The sequence below is a fragment of the Pocillopora verrucosa genome, chromosome 12, assembly GCF_036669915.1.
Source record: "Pocillopora verrucosa isolate sample1 chromosome 12, ASM3666991v2, whole genome shotgun sequence".
NCBI classification, from domain to species: domain Eukaryota; kingdom Metazoa; phylum Cnidaria; class Anthozoa; order Scleractinia; family Pocilloporidae; genus Pocillopora; species Pocillopora verrucosa.
The window spans coordinates 13,867,851-13,884,138 of record NC_089323.1 but is presented as its reverse complement, the minus strand read 5'-3'; the positions used below and the strand labels follow the sequence as shown (position 1 = coordinate 13,884,138).

The 16,288-nt window shown below is 34.8% G+C and overlaps 1 protein-coding gene across 3 annotated transcripts; it reads left to right on the top strand.

Moving 5' to 3' along the window:
* The first annotated feature begins 359 nt into the window (after positions 1–359).
* On the top strand, positions 360–15,674 carry LOC131783696 (EF-hand calcium-binding domain-containing protein 14-like). Of its 3 annotated transcripts, none has more exons than XM_066159120.1 (11): positions 360–914; positions 2,686–2,846; positions 9,552–9,691; positions 10,061–10,282; positions 10,619–10,774; positions 11,068–11,181; positions 11,850–12,035; positions 12,971–13,163; positions 13,424–13,588; positions 14,437–14,560; positions 15,074–15,674. In XM_066159120.1, the coding sequence occupies exons 1-10, from the start codon at positions 757–759 to the stop codon at positions 14,538–14,540; spliced, it is 1,599 nt and encodes a 532-aa protein (XP_066015217.1). In that variant the 5' UTR covers positions 360–756; the 3' UTR covers positions 14,541–14,560; positions 15,074–15,674. The 3 variants fall into 3 exon arrangements, with proteins under 3 accessions (XP_066015217.1, XP_058956439.2, XP_066015216.1); XM_059100456.2 differs by having other exon boundaries at positions 370–914; positions 13,424–13,864; XM_066159119.1 differs by lacking the exons at positions 360–914; positions 2,686–2,846 and adding exons at positions 5,426–5,708; positions 5,821–5,966 and having other exon boundaries at positions 13,424–13,864.
* Positions 15,675–16,288: the final 614 nt, after the last annotated feature.

Genomic DNA, 16,288 nt, shown 5'->3' with positions numbered 1-16,288 from the left:
ACTCACCATGAGTGGGGAGGGAACATTCATGACAGTGTGTCTTGGAAGGCTTCCAAGAAAAATGCTGTGAATACATTTCGGTATGGTTCTTTCTCATATAAGCGCGACATCTCCAAGCTTGAAAATTTAGCAGAGTACATTTAATATTCTAGTGAATCACATCGAGTTTTGCTGTCAAAGCTGCTGTACACCTTTTTTATGTTTTTCGTTTTCAATGAATTTATGATTTCTGTGTTTCAAGTACTGTGAATGACACAATTTTTTGGAACACAGAAAGTGTTCGGATATCTGAAATATTAACAGGAAATGTCGACGTTAATGTTGTGAGATACATCAATAGAAATTAGTTATTTTAAAATACTTTCTTAGGGCGCCGTGCCGTTTGTGCGATGAAGAACCTACCCCTCCCCTGTGGGATCAGCCGTTCATGACGTGAAAGAGAGACCAAAGTTTGAAGGCTGTCGGCTACACCAGGCGTTCTTGGTTTCATCCATAACCATCTTGAAGAAGTCATTTTTTTCAAAACGATTTTCTCTATTGGGAACCATTTTTTGCCTTACCTTTGGGCTAACAAAGGCGTCGTAGTGATCTTGGAAAGAGGAGTCATGAATGTTGCAAATCCTGTAAATCGTAATTAGCAATTTTCGGCATTCTTCAATTGAGCGGAAAACAAGATTCCTCCATCCATAATATAATGATTGATTGTAATGGCGAGAAATCGAACATCGGCGAGTTAAGAGTTAACAAGAAACCGACATGAGTGCTAAGAAGGCGAAGCGTAATAAAGAGGAGTCGTTGTTGATTTCATACAATTCCGCAGAAGATCGCGGTGGTGTTGGGCGAAGCAGTGAATCTGATGACAATGTTCAACCGTTGGATTTACCACCGACTCGACTTCGACGTCCAAGATCCAGGTATTACAGCATATATCATTTAAGTTTGTGTATTAAATATCATATTTAAAAATACAGTGCACAGCTGACCGGACTTCAACGAAGATCGACGGAACTCTTGACAGTTTTTGCAACCTATCGACGCTTACGAATTCAACTTGCCAGATTTTTTTTAAAGAGTTATCAGATTTTATCACATATATATTCTAGTTTAGTTCATGTAAGTAACCCATCATTCAAGGGATTCTTCTCCAATAAAGTATTACGGTAGGTATTGTTTCTGCTACAATTACATGTCGATGGCACATTAATGTAATATTTACAAACGATCGATTGATTTTAAGGCTGACATAAATTTTATTCGTGCGGTAGGTTTTTTTCTTTACAAACTTATCTTTGGTTCATTTTCTTTGTTTTTTTTTTTTCAGTTTAATTTTTACCTTTAAGTTTTGTTTATTTCCTTTGCCTTACACTTGTTATTATAATCTGAAACAAAAGGAAAAGAAAAAGAATTGGACCACAACAGATTCACCACAAATACATAGAGTTGTTTCTTATGATTTGAGTGTAGTTTGAGATATCCTTGAAATGTTTTGATGTTGGAAAAGTAGATTCGTCACATATAATTTAGGTCTACCTAAATGATTGCTGTGCATCGGATAGGTTTATTTCATACACACAATACATCCAAAAATGATTGTTTACATTGGCTTATAACGTTCATCTTATATTCATGTAGCATTTATACATCAGCCACCCATACAGGCTATGTGTTATACTTGTGAAGAGGTTAACACCCAGCTTTAAGTTAGCAGTATGATGCAAATATTGTCAGACTTTCCTTCTTTTGAATGTGATAAACACTTTGATGTAATAAACCACCTTCTCAGAGAGAACTTTTAGTTTCTAATAAGACCCCTTTCCTCTTTCCTCTTTCCTGAAACTGAAAGTTGTATTTTCTTCTGTTTGGGTTTGGTAGGGTTTATAGTACAAATTTTACATGTATTCTGAAGGCTGTAGTTGTGGAGATGAAACACTGCATCTTACTAGCCACCAAAATAATTCATGAGTATTTGATAATTTTTTATTGTATATGTGGCAATTTCTTTTTTGTATATGTCTTGATTAGATTTCCACCAAAAACATGCACACTGTTTAATTTGTATATTTATCTGGGCATTCAAGTGGGAGAAAAGCAGTAATAAATAGTAAGCATGAGAGTGTACTTCCTATCTGTAAACCCTTTAACCTCTGTGACTAGCATTTAATTTCTCCTTACAATATCACCCCTGAATCATGCAGTAAGGTCTTGAGAATAAAGAAAATTATCAGCAGCAAAAGAAGCTGTTGATTGTTGCAGAATTCTCCATGTCAGCACCTTCGGGAATCTATAAGGAACAGTATGAAGAATACCTTTACTGATTTAAGGGTGTGAAGGTTTGATTTATCTTGGACCACCCGAGTCAGTGGTATATTCTATTCCAAATCATTGTTACAGTGGTATATTACGCATCTGTAAATGGCAGAGACAGTCCTAAGAGTGATCATGGGTAGTATAAGGAATTTATTTCCCCCATGGAAGTGTTAAGAACAGTGCACTCTGAAAATTTATTGTTTTAATGTTTTTTGTCTAACTCTTGACAGTCACTACTAACAGTAACTACTTGAACCAGAATCATTGAGGCATTATATTTGATTATCAAGCTGCCACTGTAGCCCTTTCTCAGTTTACAGTTAATTTAAGATGAATTATTCTGGATGTTAAATTGCTCTTTCTATTATTATGTTCTAGGAAAATTCATGTTCCTTCACAATCAAAAACTTGCTATTCACCATGGAATGCTCTGCAGGTGATCTTTGTTCTGTTCACTGTTGGAACAATGATCTCCATGATGTGGTTCACAATAATACTGAAGACATCACTAGAGTCAATGAAAAAAAGGATCACTTCATGTAAGTTGGCACCCTTGCCTTGTAGTTTACCAGTCATAATAATATTTGCTATAAAACTCTGAAAGTAACCCTTTCACTCCCAAGTTCTCATCAGTAATTCTCCTCACTGTCTGCCAAACAATGCATATAATATTAGTTTAGAGAATTTGGAATTGGATCAACCATTAATCCCCTATTTGAAATTTTCTTTATTCCTGTCACGTTTGATGATGTACTGTTGGTGTAAGAAGAAATTCTGTTTAGGTCACTGGGGCAGTTTAAGGGTTAAGAAATAAATATCAGTTTAGCTTTACCCTGATACTGAAAAAGCCTTGCAAAGTAGAAATATTCATTGAATGTTGATGTGTTTCAAAAAAAGTCACTCAGGTGAACATAGAAAAGAGAACAGCCAATATGTTCCAATCTCCATTGTGTTTTGGTCAGTGCACAACTGACCTGTCAGAATTGGATGAAAGCATTCACTGTTTTAGTTTTAACTCATCCCAGCTTCTATAGCATTGAGGATTTAAGAGTATTGCCACCTCCCCTGGATTAGATGATAATATTACAGGCTACCCTGTGGCATTTTGTTAGGTTTCCTGATGAGTTATTGGTTCACATTCATGTCCCTTTTTCAGCAAATCATATGAATTTCTTAGATTTCCTTGACCAGAGCCTTCAGGCACTTGGTAATTTTTCTTAAAGATCAGCTCCTGAATGGAGTAAGGCACTAAGTTAAGAGTCTTTCCTAAGAGCTCAACACACTGATGCTAGCTAGAACTTTAACCCTTTAACACCCAAGATCTCATTAGTAATTCTTCTTATTGTCTGCCATACAATTCCTGTGATGCTAGTTCTGAGAATTTGGTACTGGATCAACTAGAAAATCCTCAAACTTACATTTTTCTATATTCTCATCACCTGTCTGATTGATATTGTATTGATATTGTAAGGAGAAATTCTGTCTTGGTCACTTATGGGAATTTAAGGGTTAACAGATACCATCCCCCAAATGCCTTTGTTATCTTCTTTTTCTTTTTCTCTTTTTTTCTGGACTGGGGCCAGCTATTTAAGTTGATGACATCACACAACTTCTTAAATTTTGCCTCAATCTTTTCTATTGAAGCTGACCTACAATTTGATGGTAATTCCACACAGAAATAACTCTCTCACAAGCTTGTGCTATTAACACTGACAACATTATTGAGAACACCACAGGGCTCATTATCTAAGTTCTAATGCGTCACTTGACAAACATTCCTATTTATTGGTGTGCATTAATTATTTGAGCATTATTCAATCAGTTCATCACCAGAATAGATCATGTACATATTTATCATAGAAATGTGGAAGAAAGTGATCATGTGTCTTAAAATGTGAAAATGACCTTCATTACTGTGTTGGGTGCATGTACTAGAAGAAAACATTTTATACACTTTAAGCAGAGTAGAGAGAAGAAACAGTATCCTTGTGCCTGTATTTTCCTTGTTACAAAAAAAAAAGCCATTGGAGCTTCCATTTTTAAAGGCTTTTTACTCACATTATTGGGAAAAATTATTTTGAAGAAATTATATTATTAGTATCATGAATAGCACGAGATACAAATATTGATGCATGGGTAGGCAGAAGAAAAAAGAGGGACAAAAAACACAATGATAGTTGGAACTATTTTGGAAAGAGAACCTTACTTACTCTTTTATGACTTGGTACTTTTTCTAATGCTAAGCCTGATTTATGGTGATGTTAGATTTGTTGCATGCAGTTTAGGTGCATTTTTGGTGCATAAATATTGTGCACTTCTCTGAAAAATGTGTGGCAGCCATTTTAAGATGGATTTTAAAGTAGACACATGACTGGAAGGAGGGGAAACAACTATCAAGGGAGAGGGTTGTATTAACCCTTTAACTCCCAAGATCTGATTGTCAATTCTCCCCTCAAGCTGCAGTGCATTTCCTTGTAAATAAGTTATGAGAATTTGGTGTTAGATCAAAATAACAACTTCTACCTGATACATGTGGATATTCTCATCAATTGTTTGCTGGATAATGCATGGATATTGTAGGGAGAAGTTACTTGTTAATCACTTCTGGGAGTTAAAGGGTTAAGCATGGTAGAGTTTTACTTGTTTATCACCAACCTACCTTCCCTCCTGAGGTGTCATCCATTTTGCTAGATTGCAATTATGTTACTGGAATTGTCAGTGTTGGTGTGCAACTGAAAATAGTAGTTTTAGTCCATTTCTTGTTGATTTTATGGCCTGAAATTCGTTTCTAGATTTCATAGCCACAATTTGTCAGGGAAATTGAGGGATGCAGACATGAATAGTTAATAAGGAGAAGTGTGTTAAAATCAGATGTCCAAACAATATTTCTTTTGTTTTCACAGAAGTGAAAGGAAGTTTAAGTCTTAACTGTTTATTTAGACAGCAAAGGAACAGACTAAGAAAGCAAATCTACGCCTAAGATACTTATCCTTAATCTGATAGAGTAGAAACATTCCTATGGATTTAAAATTCCCAAAGTATCTTCTTAATTTTCAAAGACGACAACAAAAAAACTATTAAGTGATTCCTTCCCAGTCCCCTCTCTCTTTAATTCATTTGTGTTATGTGTCATTACACATTGAGCATGATTTCATTCGGGAGGTCGATAGACGCACCAAGTAATTAATATTTTTCTCGTTCCTTCCCCTCTTTCTTATTTTATAAAAAAAATGGAACTTGTCTTAGTTTGGAATGAGTGAGCGTAAAACGAAAATGAAGCTTTCATCTAGAAGAAATGGCACACTTGTGCCGGACGATGATGATTCGGACTCTGACCTCCAAGAATTCCCTCTTCCCAAGAAGAGGATTATCAAGCCAGGAAAGTCCACGTATGTTGCAAGGTTAGATCCTCCCTCGGCTCTTTTTTATCAGGATGAGAAACCAGTGCGTTCCTCTACAATGCATTATATTTTTTTTTCCTTGGCTGTTCTGATTCATTTTCGAACGTTTCAGACGGCGCTGTGGCTGCTGCCGAGTTTGTGCTTCAGTGTTCCTCTCGATACTTCTCATAGCTTCCGTTCTTTGTGTATTAGTTCTGGGATGGTTTAGTTTAAGGCTCAAGCGTGATTTAGACTTCATGAGGAAAAGATTAAGCAAAGGTAAGTTCGAGCTGTGGGTGATTCATTTATTATTTTTGCAGTTAATCAGAAGCAGAGTGCATATTTTTAAAATACTATGCAGACACAGTGTGAGTTTCACTAACTGATTGAATTTTAATACTTTTGTAAGAAAATTTGATTATAAGTATTTTTTTCGACTGCGTTATGCCTCCCAAAAAATGAATTAAATAGCGTGCAGACTCAGTGCTGCTGAATCTATCTGTTGTGATTAACATTCTAAAGCGGAAATAACCATTCATGCGCAAATGCTGTTGCATGTACACAAACTTATTCTACACAATATGCGAATTCTACGCCAATGTTTTACTTTCTGACGCATTTCAAAATTATCGAAAAATTAGCTTTTAAATGTAGTGTTTGCCCGGCACTCCTTCATTAGTAGTTTCCATTTTATTTGGTTTCAAGATTTGTATCAGAAGCAAACGCTACGCGCTTGTTGATTCGTTCAAAACATTTCACGAGTTTGCGATGTGACGTTGCGGTCGTACTGTGGATCATTTTGTTTCATCGAACGTTCTTTGTGAAGGGTCGCTCATCAATAATTTACTTTGTGAAGATGAAAAACATAATCTAATAAAATCACTGGCGAGCTTTTCTCTTATTGGTATATTTAAAAAAGCTTTCGTATATTTTTGTAATATCAACGATTTGTTCAGTCTCGAGAATCATTATGCTGTGTCGAGAGTGGTTCTTGTAGCTTTGATTTGTAATGATTAGCTCACTCTTTCAGGAGGTAGTGATTATTTGTAACAATACTTCGAGCGCGCTTGTTAAAAGTAATTTTGTTCTAAGTCTCGAATGGAGTGGTAAGCTGAAGACAAAATCGAATTCGAGGTACAAATTTGCTAAAAGAAAGAAAGCGACTTACATCAAGATATGCATCAATCAGATATATTCATTGTGGACATGGAAATATCCAAACTTGTCCAAGAATTTTAATAGTCTGTGTTGATTTATTCGTTCTTGAACTATAATAAAAATCCTATTTTACATTAGTTATCCAGTGATGAAGCTGACTCAATGCCGGGTAGTCTCCTGGACCTTAACATCTTAGGTGCGAGGAACAGAAACTCGTTTCAGCCCTGATAAAAATAAAATTTCCTGACTAGCTACTGTATTTATGCGACTTTTTCAGTAATTTTGTCTCCACGTCACGATTCTTTTTGAAATACAGCCTTTAAGATCTTTTAATGTTTTATGTACTTATCATTGTACATTAGTGGTTAGAAAGTATGGTCAGCAATATTTTTAATGCTCTCGTCTTATTCCGATATTGTTTACCCGATATGTCACACGGTGGCGAATTCTTTTCGACTAAAATTATCTTGAATTTAATTTTGGTGACATTGTTTTCTGTGCGAATATGGGAGCAGGTTTGAATTATCATTCTCGAGAGGGAAGTCGTTCCCATATTCATTAATTAAGCGTTTACCTTTGGTGTTGGTCGCTGAATCTCAGCCATATCGTTCATTGATTCGTTTGTTACCGGAAATACCTTAATAATTCACAAGTATTTGGTCATGTCAGTTTTGATCTCAATGGATATTGCTGTACATGTATCATTTAACAGTTATACATAATTAATGATGGTTTTCTTTTCAAAGAGAACCTCCCAGATACTGGGAATTTTTACACTTACGACTTCCAAACTGAAGGTTCTGTATTGTTAACTGTATTGTGTGTAAATAATTGCTTTAGAAAACAATTTAAAATAATGGATTGGAGTATTTTTGAAGGTACTGCTGGTAGTTTTATGGGTTGATGCTACCTGCTGCCAGTAATCCTTTTGTACAAGCACCAAAAGTAAATGAGAAAGTGCAATTTTTGTTCATTTGCCTTGAAACAGGTGCTAAATTTTAAGTGGAATTACTTCTTGTATGGCTGCTGTACAAAGAACAAATAATTATTTTATATTGGTCGTCAAACACTTTTGTATATTTTGTAGTCTTGGATGTCAATCTAGTTTGAGCAACTTTTAATTTAGTTTTTTTTTTAATTTAGTTACCTTGAATTTAAATTTTAAGAATTTGTGGCCAAGGAATAAAGAAAAATTCAAACTGTTGTAGGGTACTTCTTATAAAGAATTTTTAGTGCTTTTGGATAGGGCTGTGCTCCAGCTGACAAGAGTTAATTGTTCATGGGTAAGATGGTTAGTTTTCCCCATCAGGTATTCTGAACATTTTAGCCAGTCCTTTGTCTGTGTAGGGCTCCAAGGTCAAGTTTCCCTTTGGCAATCTAATATCATCAATTGGTCTCGGAAATAAAATTTTGGATGCCAGAAAAATGCCGAAAAGGAGATTTTAATCACAATCTTTCACAATTAACACAATCTTTTGTGCAAACATCTATCTCACTCTACTGGATACAAAACAAAAGAATGTACCATAAACAGTAAGTCAGTACATGATGCTACATTGCATGACTGCTAAGCATTGGTCACCTAATTGGCAAATTGTGTTGAAAAATTAGTTGCTAAAACTTTTTTACTTGCTATAGTGACTGTAATGGTCACAGCTTATAGTATTGTCTTTCCTGTAGTTTGGACAAGGTCTCTCTGAGTAGGTATATGGACTTTTCTTGCATGCCAATTTTTGTTCTTGTTGGATGAGTTACTTTACCTACATAGTGCCTCAAACCACCCAATGATTCTTATTTAATCCTTGAACTTCCAAGCTCTGATTGTTAATTCTCCTCTCTTGCTTCTACTCATTCCCTTGTGAATTGGTTACGAGAATTTGGTGATAGATCCAAGATAACAACTTCAACTGGTCTAAGTTTGAGTGTTATCATTACCTGTTGGCTCATAATGTTGGATGTTAAAGGGAGAAGTTATATGTTCATTGCCTCTTGGAGTTAAAGGGTCAGAAGAAATCAAGTCAAAAGGTTGCTTTTGTATTGCTACTGTTACTAGTACGTACTGTTACTAGCTCTAAATCACAAGAAACATAAAGGGATTCCAACCTAAATCAATAATCTTGCCAATCAGGGCTTAGGACTAAAGCACAGAAAGGTGATATGGTATTCGGTTGGAGTTTGTGGCTTGTTTCCAGTTACCACTTTGTGCTGTGTAAGTGACCCTGCTAATAACAAAAGTTGCACAGCAGTAATGGTGCTTAGGAATTAAAGTCTTCTTGTTATAACTTGAAAAATTCATTCATTCTTATTTTCACTTGATTTTAAAATTTACCATATATTGGGAAGTGCATTTACTAATTATTAGTTATAGTAGTTGCAGAATGGATTTCATAAAGATCAATTTGATGTGCTCTTTAACCTTTCAACCCCCAAGAGTGACTAGCATCTAATTTCTCCTTAGAGTATCATCACTGAATCAATCATTAAGATCACAAAGATAATGGAAATGATCAACAAGTACAGAAACCCTTGATTGTTAAGCAAAATCTCCTTGTCTGCACCTCAGGAAACTAATAGATTAAATTAAACATATTGTTCTTAAGGTGTAAAGGGTTGAATTTTTTATGTGGGTGTTAATAATTGTATTAGCTGTAGTATTTGGAGTCATTATGAATTAATGCAGTTATGTATTCAATGTTTTTCTATCAGTGGAATCATTTGATAGAAGCACTTCAAGGGAATATGAGAGCTTGAATAATGAGCTCACTAACAAGTACAAGGCCTTAGAAACTGACAGAGAAAAAGCCGTAAAACATGATGATGAACAATTTAAATCAATTCTTAAGCAGGTAAGAACTACACAATTAGACCACATGCCATCTTACAAAACAAGGTGAATTAATCAGAATAATGAGAATGATTATGTAATGAATTCAAAGACAAAGCATCAATGACGCCTTGCAGAACAGAAAAATTGATGTAGATTTTTAGATGTAATAATTAGCCATGACATTTGTTCACATCTCTCAAAAAAGCTTGCTTACTTTGTTATTGAGCCTTTTTCTTTTTTTATTTTATATTTTAGTCGGAGTATCATTGTATCATTGTGTTACTATCAGTAAACATTGTCTTCATTACTAGTGATTGGACCATACTTACAGCATTCAATAACTGTTTGATTTGTGTAACCAAAGTGAAATTTTTTTTCTATTTTTCAGATTGCATATTTAAACTTAACAGTGGATGAATTAAAAAAGAAGGTTAAGCTACCAGAAAGTGCAAGCACGTTGACAAAAGATATTGATTCACTGAAGAAAGGAATGGCTGACACAGGAGGCGATATAACAGAGATTAAGGACAAAATTAAACTGCTTCGAGATTTAGCTGATAAACAGGAGCATAGAATGGAAAAGTTAATCAAAAATGTCTATAATCTTTCCGTAAGTATTATCCATTTCATCATTATTAAACAGAATGATTCTCTTTTTTTTGTGTGCAATTGGCAAACAGTTGATATTTTAAATATGACTGCATTTTCATAAGTCTACATATCTGTGGCTATTATTTAGGAGAAGTCATTTCATATAACCAGCTCATCCTATTGCCTGGGAGCTCAAAGATCTTTGCTTATCCACGTATTATGTGCTGCTTTAGCAACCCTCAGCACTCAGATAGTTTTTTTTACATCACAGTAGATGAGTGTTTTATTTCAAAACTTTCCAAAAGCAGTTTCATCACATCACAATCTTATGTCTATGTGAATTTCTTTTATACAGGTTCAAGTAGCTCAAATAATGGGAAAGCCAACTCCCAAAGCACCAGCAAACACTGGTACCCCACCCCTTATTTTAAGAATGCCAGTGATTGCTGACGAGAAACAACAAGCAGGAGATGAATCAGTGGTGAAGAACTTCACAGCACAAATTTCAGTGGTAACTATGCAGCTAATTGTTTAAAGTTTTATTTAAAAAATTTTGTAATAGTCAGATATGTTCAAAGATGACTTTCACCTCATTGTGAGTACACACCCTAATTATCATATTAGGGTTTTGATTTTTTTACATCTTATTTTTGGTTTATGTCATTTCCTGTTGTAGTTAATGTCTTCTTGTGTTAAAAGCAATTTTAAGTTAAGCACTCATAATTTCTATTACATCCTGTAACTAACGTAGTTTGAAATATAAACTTGTCCAATGTGGGGGGTATTTTTATTTTCACTTTTTAGAAAGTTGGCAAGGTTATGGGAATTCTGACAACCGTCAACCAGACATTGTCCTATGAAGTGTCCAAAATAAGACTTTTGATGAAGAGCTTGTTGAAGGAAGTCAAAAAACATGTTGTAAGTGAAGTATGTCCTCTTTCAAGAGGGCTAGGTCACAATATTGTTTTAGGATTTTAAATTCAACTATATTGTTTAATTGTTGAAGAAACAGCTGATAATTACTCCTCACTAATTTAGTAACCCAAAACAAATGTGAGTGTACAAGTACTTTGTGATAGTCATTTGGAAGGCAGTTTTTTTTTATTCTCCAATTACTGTTTTTCTTCTTTCCTAATTTTTCCTCCCTGCTCCCTTGAATTTTTCAGCTCTGTGCCAATGATATTGTGATATGGTAGTTTATTGTTTCACTGGCTGTTTAGTGCAGACGTAGATGTCGACTAACACAAAACTTATATATATCTGAACTTAGGTAAAAATTGTTACTATCCAAATAAAGAAATGCTATACAGTAGCTTCATTGTTCACTTTAACATTACCAAGAATATTGCCTTTGAATATGGCTTAAAGTAGGCCACCAGCAATCGATAAAAGGGTTAGAATTGTCAATGTTCTACCAAAATTGATTGTATGGTCAGTTTGTTTTCATGTCAAAGCCAATGCATTTTATCAGCTTTGAAGTTAATGCATGTTAGGTGAAGTTGGTCTATACCTTGCATGTTAAAATTAATTGTATTTGCAAATATAGTTGTATGTTTATTCATAAGTTTTCTTTTGTTCTGTATCAGGTAGCTCTTGATGACTTACAAACTAAAGTAACACAGGTTTTGAAACAAAACCAAAGCAGTGTAACCTCAAGAGGTCACCTTCAACCAGACAGTGACATGCTTTCAGAGCATGTCTCCAATTTATCAGTTGAAGTGAAAAAGCTATCAGATTATGTTGACCAACAGTCCAAGAATCTGGCTGAACTGGTATGTTTGTTTCAGCTTCCTTTAATTTTTTTTTCAAAAATGCTTTATATCTTATGTATTATTTATTTATCTATTTATTTATTTATTTGCCTTAAATACAGGGAGAGAAAGTGATTGACTATTGATCATATAGTATATACATTGTAACCTAAGGGAGGTTAATGGTATCCAAGCTAAAGAATTGTTATTGGTATTAACAAAGTGATATAAAAAATGTCAAGGGTGCCTTCAGAAACAAACAGTAAAGTACAAGGGAGGTCTGTTAGATTATTAAATTAGATGCGTGCAATGGAAAATTTTATTGAAGTTAGCTATGACCTTCAATTTTAATAGAAACTGACTTGAACTATTGCTGTCCTTTTTTTAAAGGTTTCATCGTTTTTTGTTTTTAACAAGCAAAAGTTTCTGTATGAATGATGTTATTTTGTGAAAAATTCTATATCATTAGTCCTTGGAAAAGTACAGAATAATATTTAATATAAGTTGGGCATGAATAAGAACAGTGATCATTGCATTGTGTGGTGTAATAAGAGTGCATGTGGTTAAAAATAACAAAATTGCAAATTCAATCCTTTTATCTCCTCATTTGAAATTTTTCTGCACCTACTTTAATTAAAATTTTATGAACATGCACATTTCTTACTTGTTATCTTATATTAATACATGTGTGCAGATGATGTAATTTTACCTTTATCCTTGTTTTGGTTTTTGATAATCAGTTCATTTTTATGCAGCAGATTACAATGATACTCAACTTGTTACTTGTCAGAAGAAACCAGCACTAAAAAGAGTACTATTATGCGACTGGACTTCTTAAAAATTTGTTCATTTGGAAGATAGCTGAATATATACAGTTTGCCTTGGATTACTTAACAAGTGCTTCTGTCAGAGACCTTGCATGTGTTACTTATTTGTCCACACAATTCTTTCATCAGATGTTAGAAATGGTACAAATGAACACAACTGTTTCTCGTAAACAAAGTCTCGGTGCACCCAAGAAATCTGCTTATTGCAACTGCACTGTGGAAGTTGGAAAGATACGGGAACAGTTATCAAGCAACAAATTGAGCATCGAATCACTGCAGCAAGAACTTCAAGCTCTTCAAAGTAATATAGAAAGTTTGCCAAGTAAGGAGTTAGAGATTAAGTGAGGACTGTTAATTGTTTGCACCTCCTGACCTTGCTTGATCCCCACCAGTCGTTTTCAAATTCGATTGCATTAGCATTATTGTAAAAAACTAATACTGGTAAGCAGCAGGGAAAACGTTGGACTTAATCATATCATTTCTTTTTCAAGAAATGTCCCGAACATATCCATCGGTAATGACCTTTAGTTATCAATCTAACTGAGACCAGCGTAAAGAAAGGTTTTTGCTCCTTCTTTGCAGAAAATACCTCACAACTTGACACTACAGAGTCAGACCTTTCTGAGGAAAAGCAGAAAAAGGACAACCAAAGTCTAAGTGCTAGTGTCACAGAAGACATAGAAAAAGAAGATCTTGAGGATGCTGGACTTATGGCTGAACTGATCAAGCCATCGCCTACACCAAGAAGTAATGCCAATAACTCTGTGTCAAAAGTTAATAAGGTTACAGAAAGTGTAACAGAAAATCCATCTGAGAAAAATGAACTTGAAGCTGAAAGTGTAAAACCATCACCTTCACAAAGGGATGGCAGTCACACGGCATCAAAAGCTGATAAACTAAAAGAACTTTCTGTAAATGCGTTACCACCTGGACATGTTAAATCAACACAGAATTCTACACAGCCTTTAAATGTTACCACAGTACCTCAGGTCTCCTCCATCAACGCTACAAAAGACAGTCAAAGTTAGTTCTGATTTGCAAATGTTTATTTTGACCCTTGCTTTTCTGTTTTTCTTTGTTTCTTTTATCGTTAGACCACGTGTCTATTATTTTATGATTTTTATGATTTTATTTTTGTTAGAATCCACAGACTAATTTATTATTCAGTGAAATTTCTCGTAATTAATTTAATTTTGGTATGTACCATCAGTGTTCATTTTTCAAGAGGAAACGTTTCACAAGTCTTATGTTTCAGTATTCACCCGTTAACGAGTAATCTATAGATGCTATTTACTTATTCTATACGTTAAAGTTGTGCATGTAAATTGTAAACGACGTTTCTGTGCCTAAAATGAGCAATCAATACTGTAAGGAGAAACGTCTGACAATTACAAGAATATTGAGTTTTCGCCAGTGAAAGTATGACGCTCAGAGCCGCTGCTGAAAACGAGCACAGGAGCGTGACTATTGAAGTTTCATTACTACTTCAGCAGTTAAGTCGGTTTTAAAAGCGGTATGCTTTCTTGAAAACTCCGAGCATGTGCGAGAAATAAGGTTTCATGAAAGTAATACCTTTGTGTTGATCTTCAATTTAGATTCATCTTCTGATCACAAGATTGACGTAGAAGTTGAAAAGTTATCAACACCTAGCAAAGAAGAGGCCCTAGAAGACAGCCTGGAGAATCGAGGCTCAGATTAAACTTAAAATTTACTAAAAAGGTGAGGTTTTAAAGGGGTATCAATGATGTTAATTATAAGAACGAAACGCGTAGTTGTACCTCCCTTAATTCAGTTTTTTCTCGCGTACTCATTATTTCATTAGTTTAATCTTTCATTCAGCCTGCATTTCTTTATTTAGCCATTCGCTGTTGCACTCACTTATTCAATGACATGTTGATAAAGTTAAGTAACTATAGCTATGAATTTGAAACTGTCACCTGTCGCTCTCTAAAATTTAATAAAACAAAGGTTTTTCTTTTTTTTCGGGATTTCTCCCACCCTTCGGTTTTTCTAATGTGTTAGACAGTTAAGCCAACTTTCTTCACTGAAAAGGTAATTTGACAATGCTTATTTGATAGCTTATTTATTCTTGGAGAAATCCTGAGAGGGAAGAACAAATTTTTTGTTTACGTTTTAAGATAGAGATAATAAATGACCAAAGTTTTATTCGTTTATTCGACTCAACAACTCGCTGTCAAACTGAAGTGCTTCTTCCTTATTTGTTTCTTTCAGGCTTTGAATGTTTTTTCTATGGGCGGTATAATGAAGTCAAGTGTACCTAATTATAGTTAATATATAAAGAATTATGGTTCAATACAGTTTTGATGTAAAATAGCCAATGCTATTGACATGAAGTGAATTTTGAAAGGTCTTTTATATCAAGAGTTAGAATTTATCAACCAATTTGTCTCGACTGATAAGTAAAGTTAAAAAGATTTGGTATTGATAGGACAGGTGTCCAGCTTTCTTTTTTTGGGAACCTTTTTTGACTTAAGTTGAACTGAAATTGCTTAACCTGTTTCAAGAATATTGTATGTCGTGAGGTTGGGTTCAAAGATTCCCTGGCGTTTCTTCTGTCGTTGACTGAAAATTTAAACAATGTGATTGCAAGTCCAATGATTTGCATCTAATTGATGATTGCCTAGTTGCAATCAAAAAGTAGTTTCTCATTTTCTGCACCAACTTTGCACTGAGACAATTTGAACAAGTGTTGCAAATGAGATAATTCAAGCAACATGATGAGGCTCTCTCAAACTCAAAGTGAAACAGATAAACGATTCTATTTCCAACAAATGAACGATACTATTTCCAATAAACGGTGTTCTTTATGCTTGCCTCGGTTTCAGTCTCTTCTTCAGTTTCCAGTTATACTTGCAATTTCTTCTAACTGCTTCTCCAATCATGGATGACGCGTGTTTGTCCATACTTCAGAAACTTTCTGTCTGTCGTACATTTTTCAGCTTGTTTCATGAGTTGTTGTAGTCCATCCCTTTCCAATTTTCTTCCTGGTCTCCTCTTGTCCTGTTTTTTGAAAGAGTTTTTTTTAATTTCTCTGATCTTATCCTCTTTGGTTCCTCACCTGAGTCCTTTAACTTTATTAGTTCTTTGTTACTGACTTCTTTGTTCTGTGCTTTGCCCAAGAATCCCTAATTTCAAATCCAACGCTAACTCCTAGCTCGAGAATTTGCAGAAACAGATTGATTTTGTTTGGTAGGGGCATTGGTGAATTACCACTTCGACATTCGAAGGGCCCTTATTTCTTGACTATTGGGAGGTGTGACTGTCTTCAAGGGTCGTCGTTAAAACATTGGAACTTGCGCATGGGTTTTATGCTGTTGCGAATTTTCTTCAGACTCCCGCGTTTGTTCGAGTCCTCCCTGTTCCAATTTTTGTTTGAAGTCTCTGGTAACGCAGCACAGAGTCGTAACAATAATGTACATTTGGGTG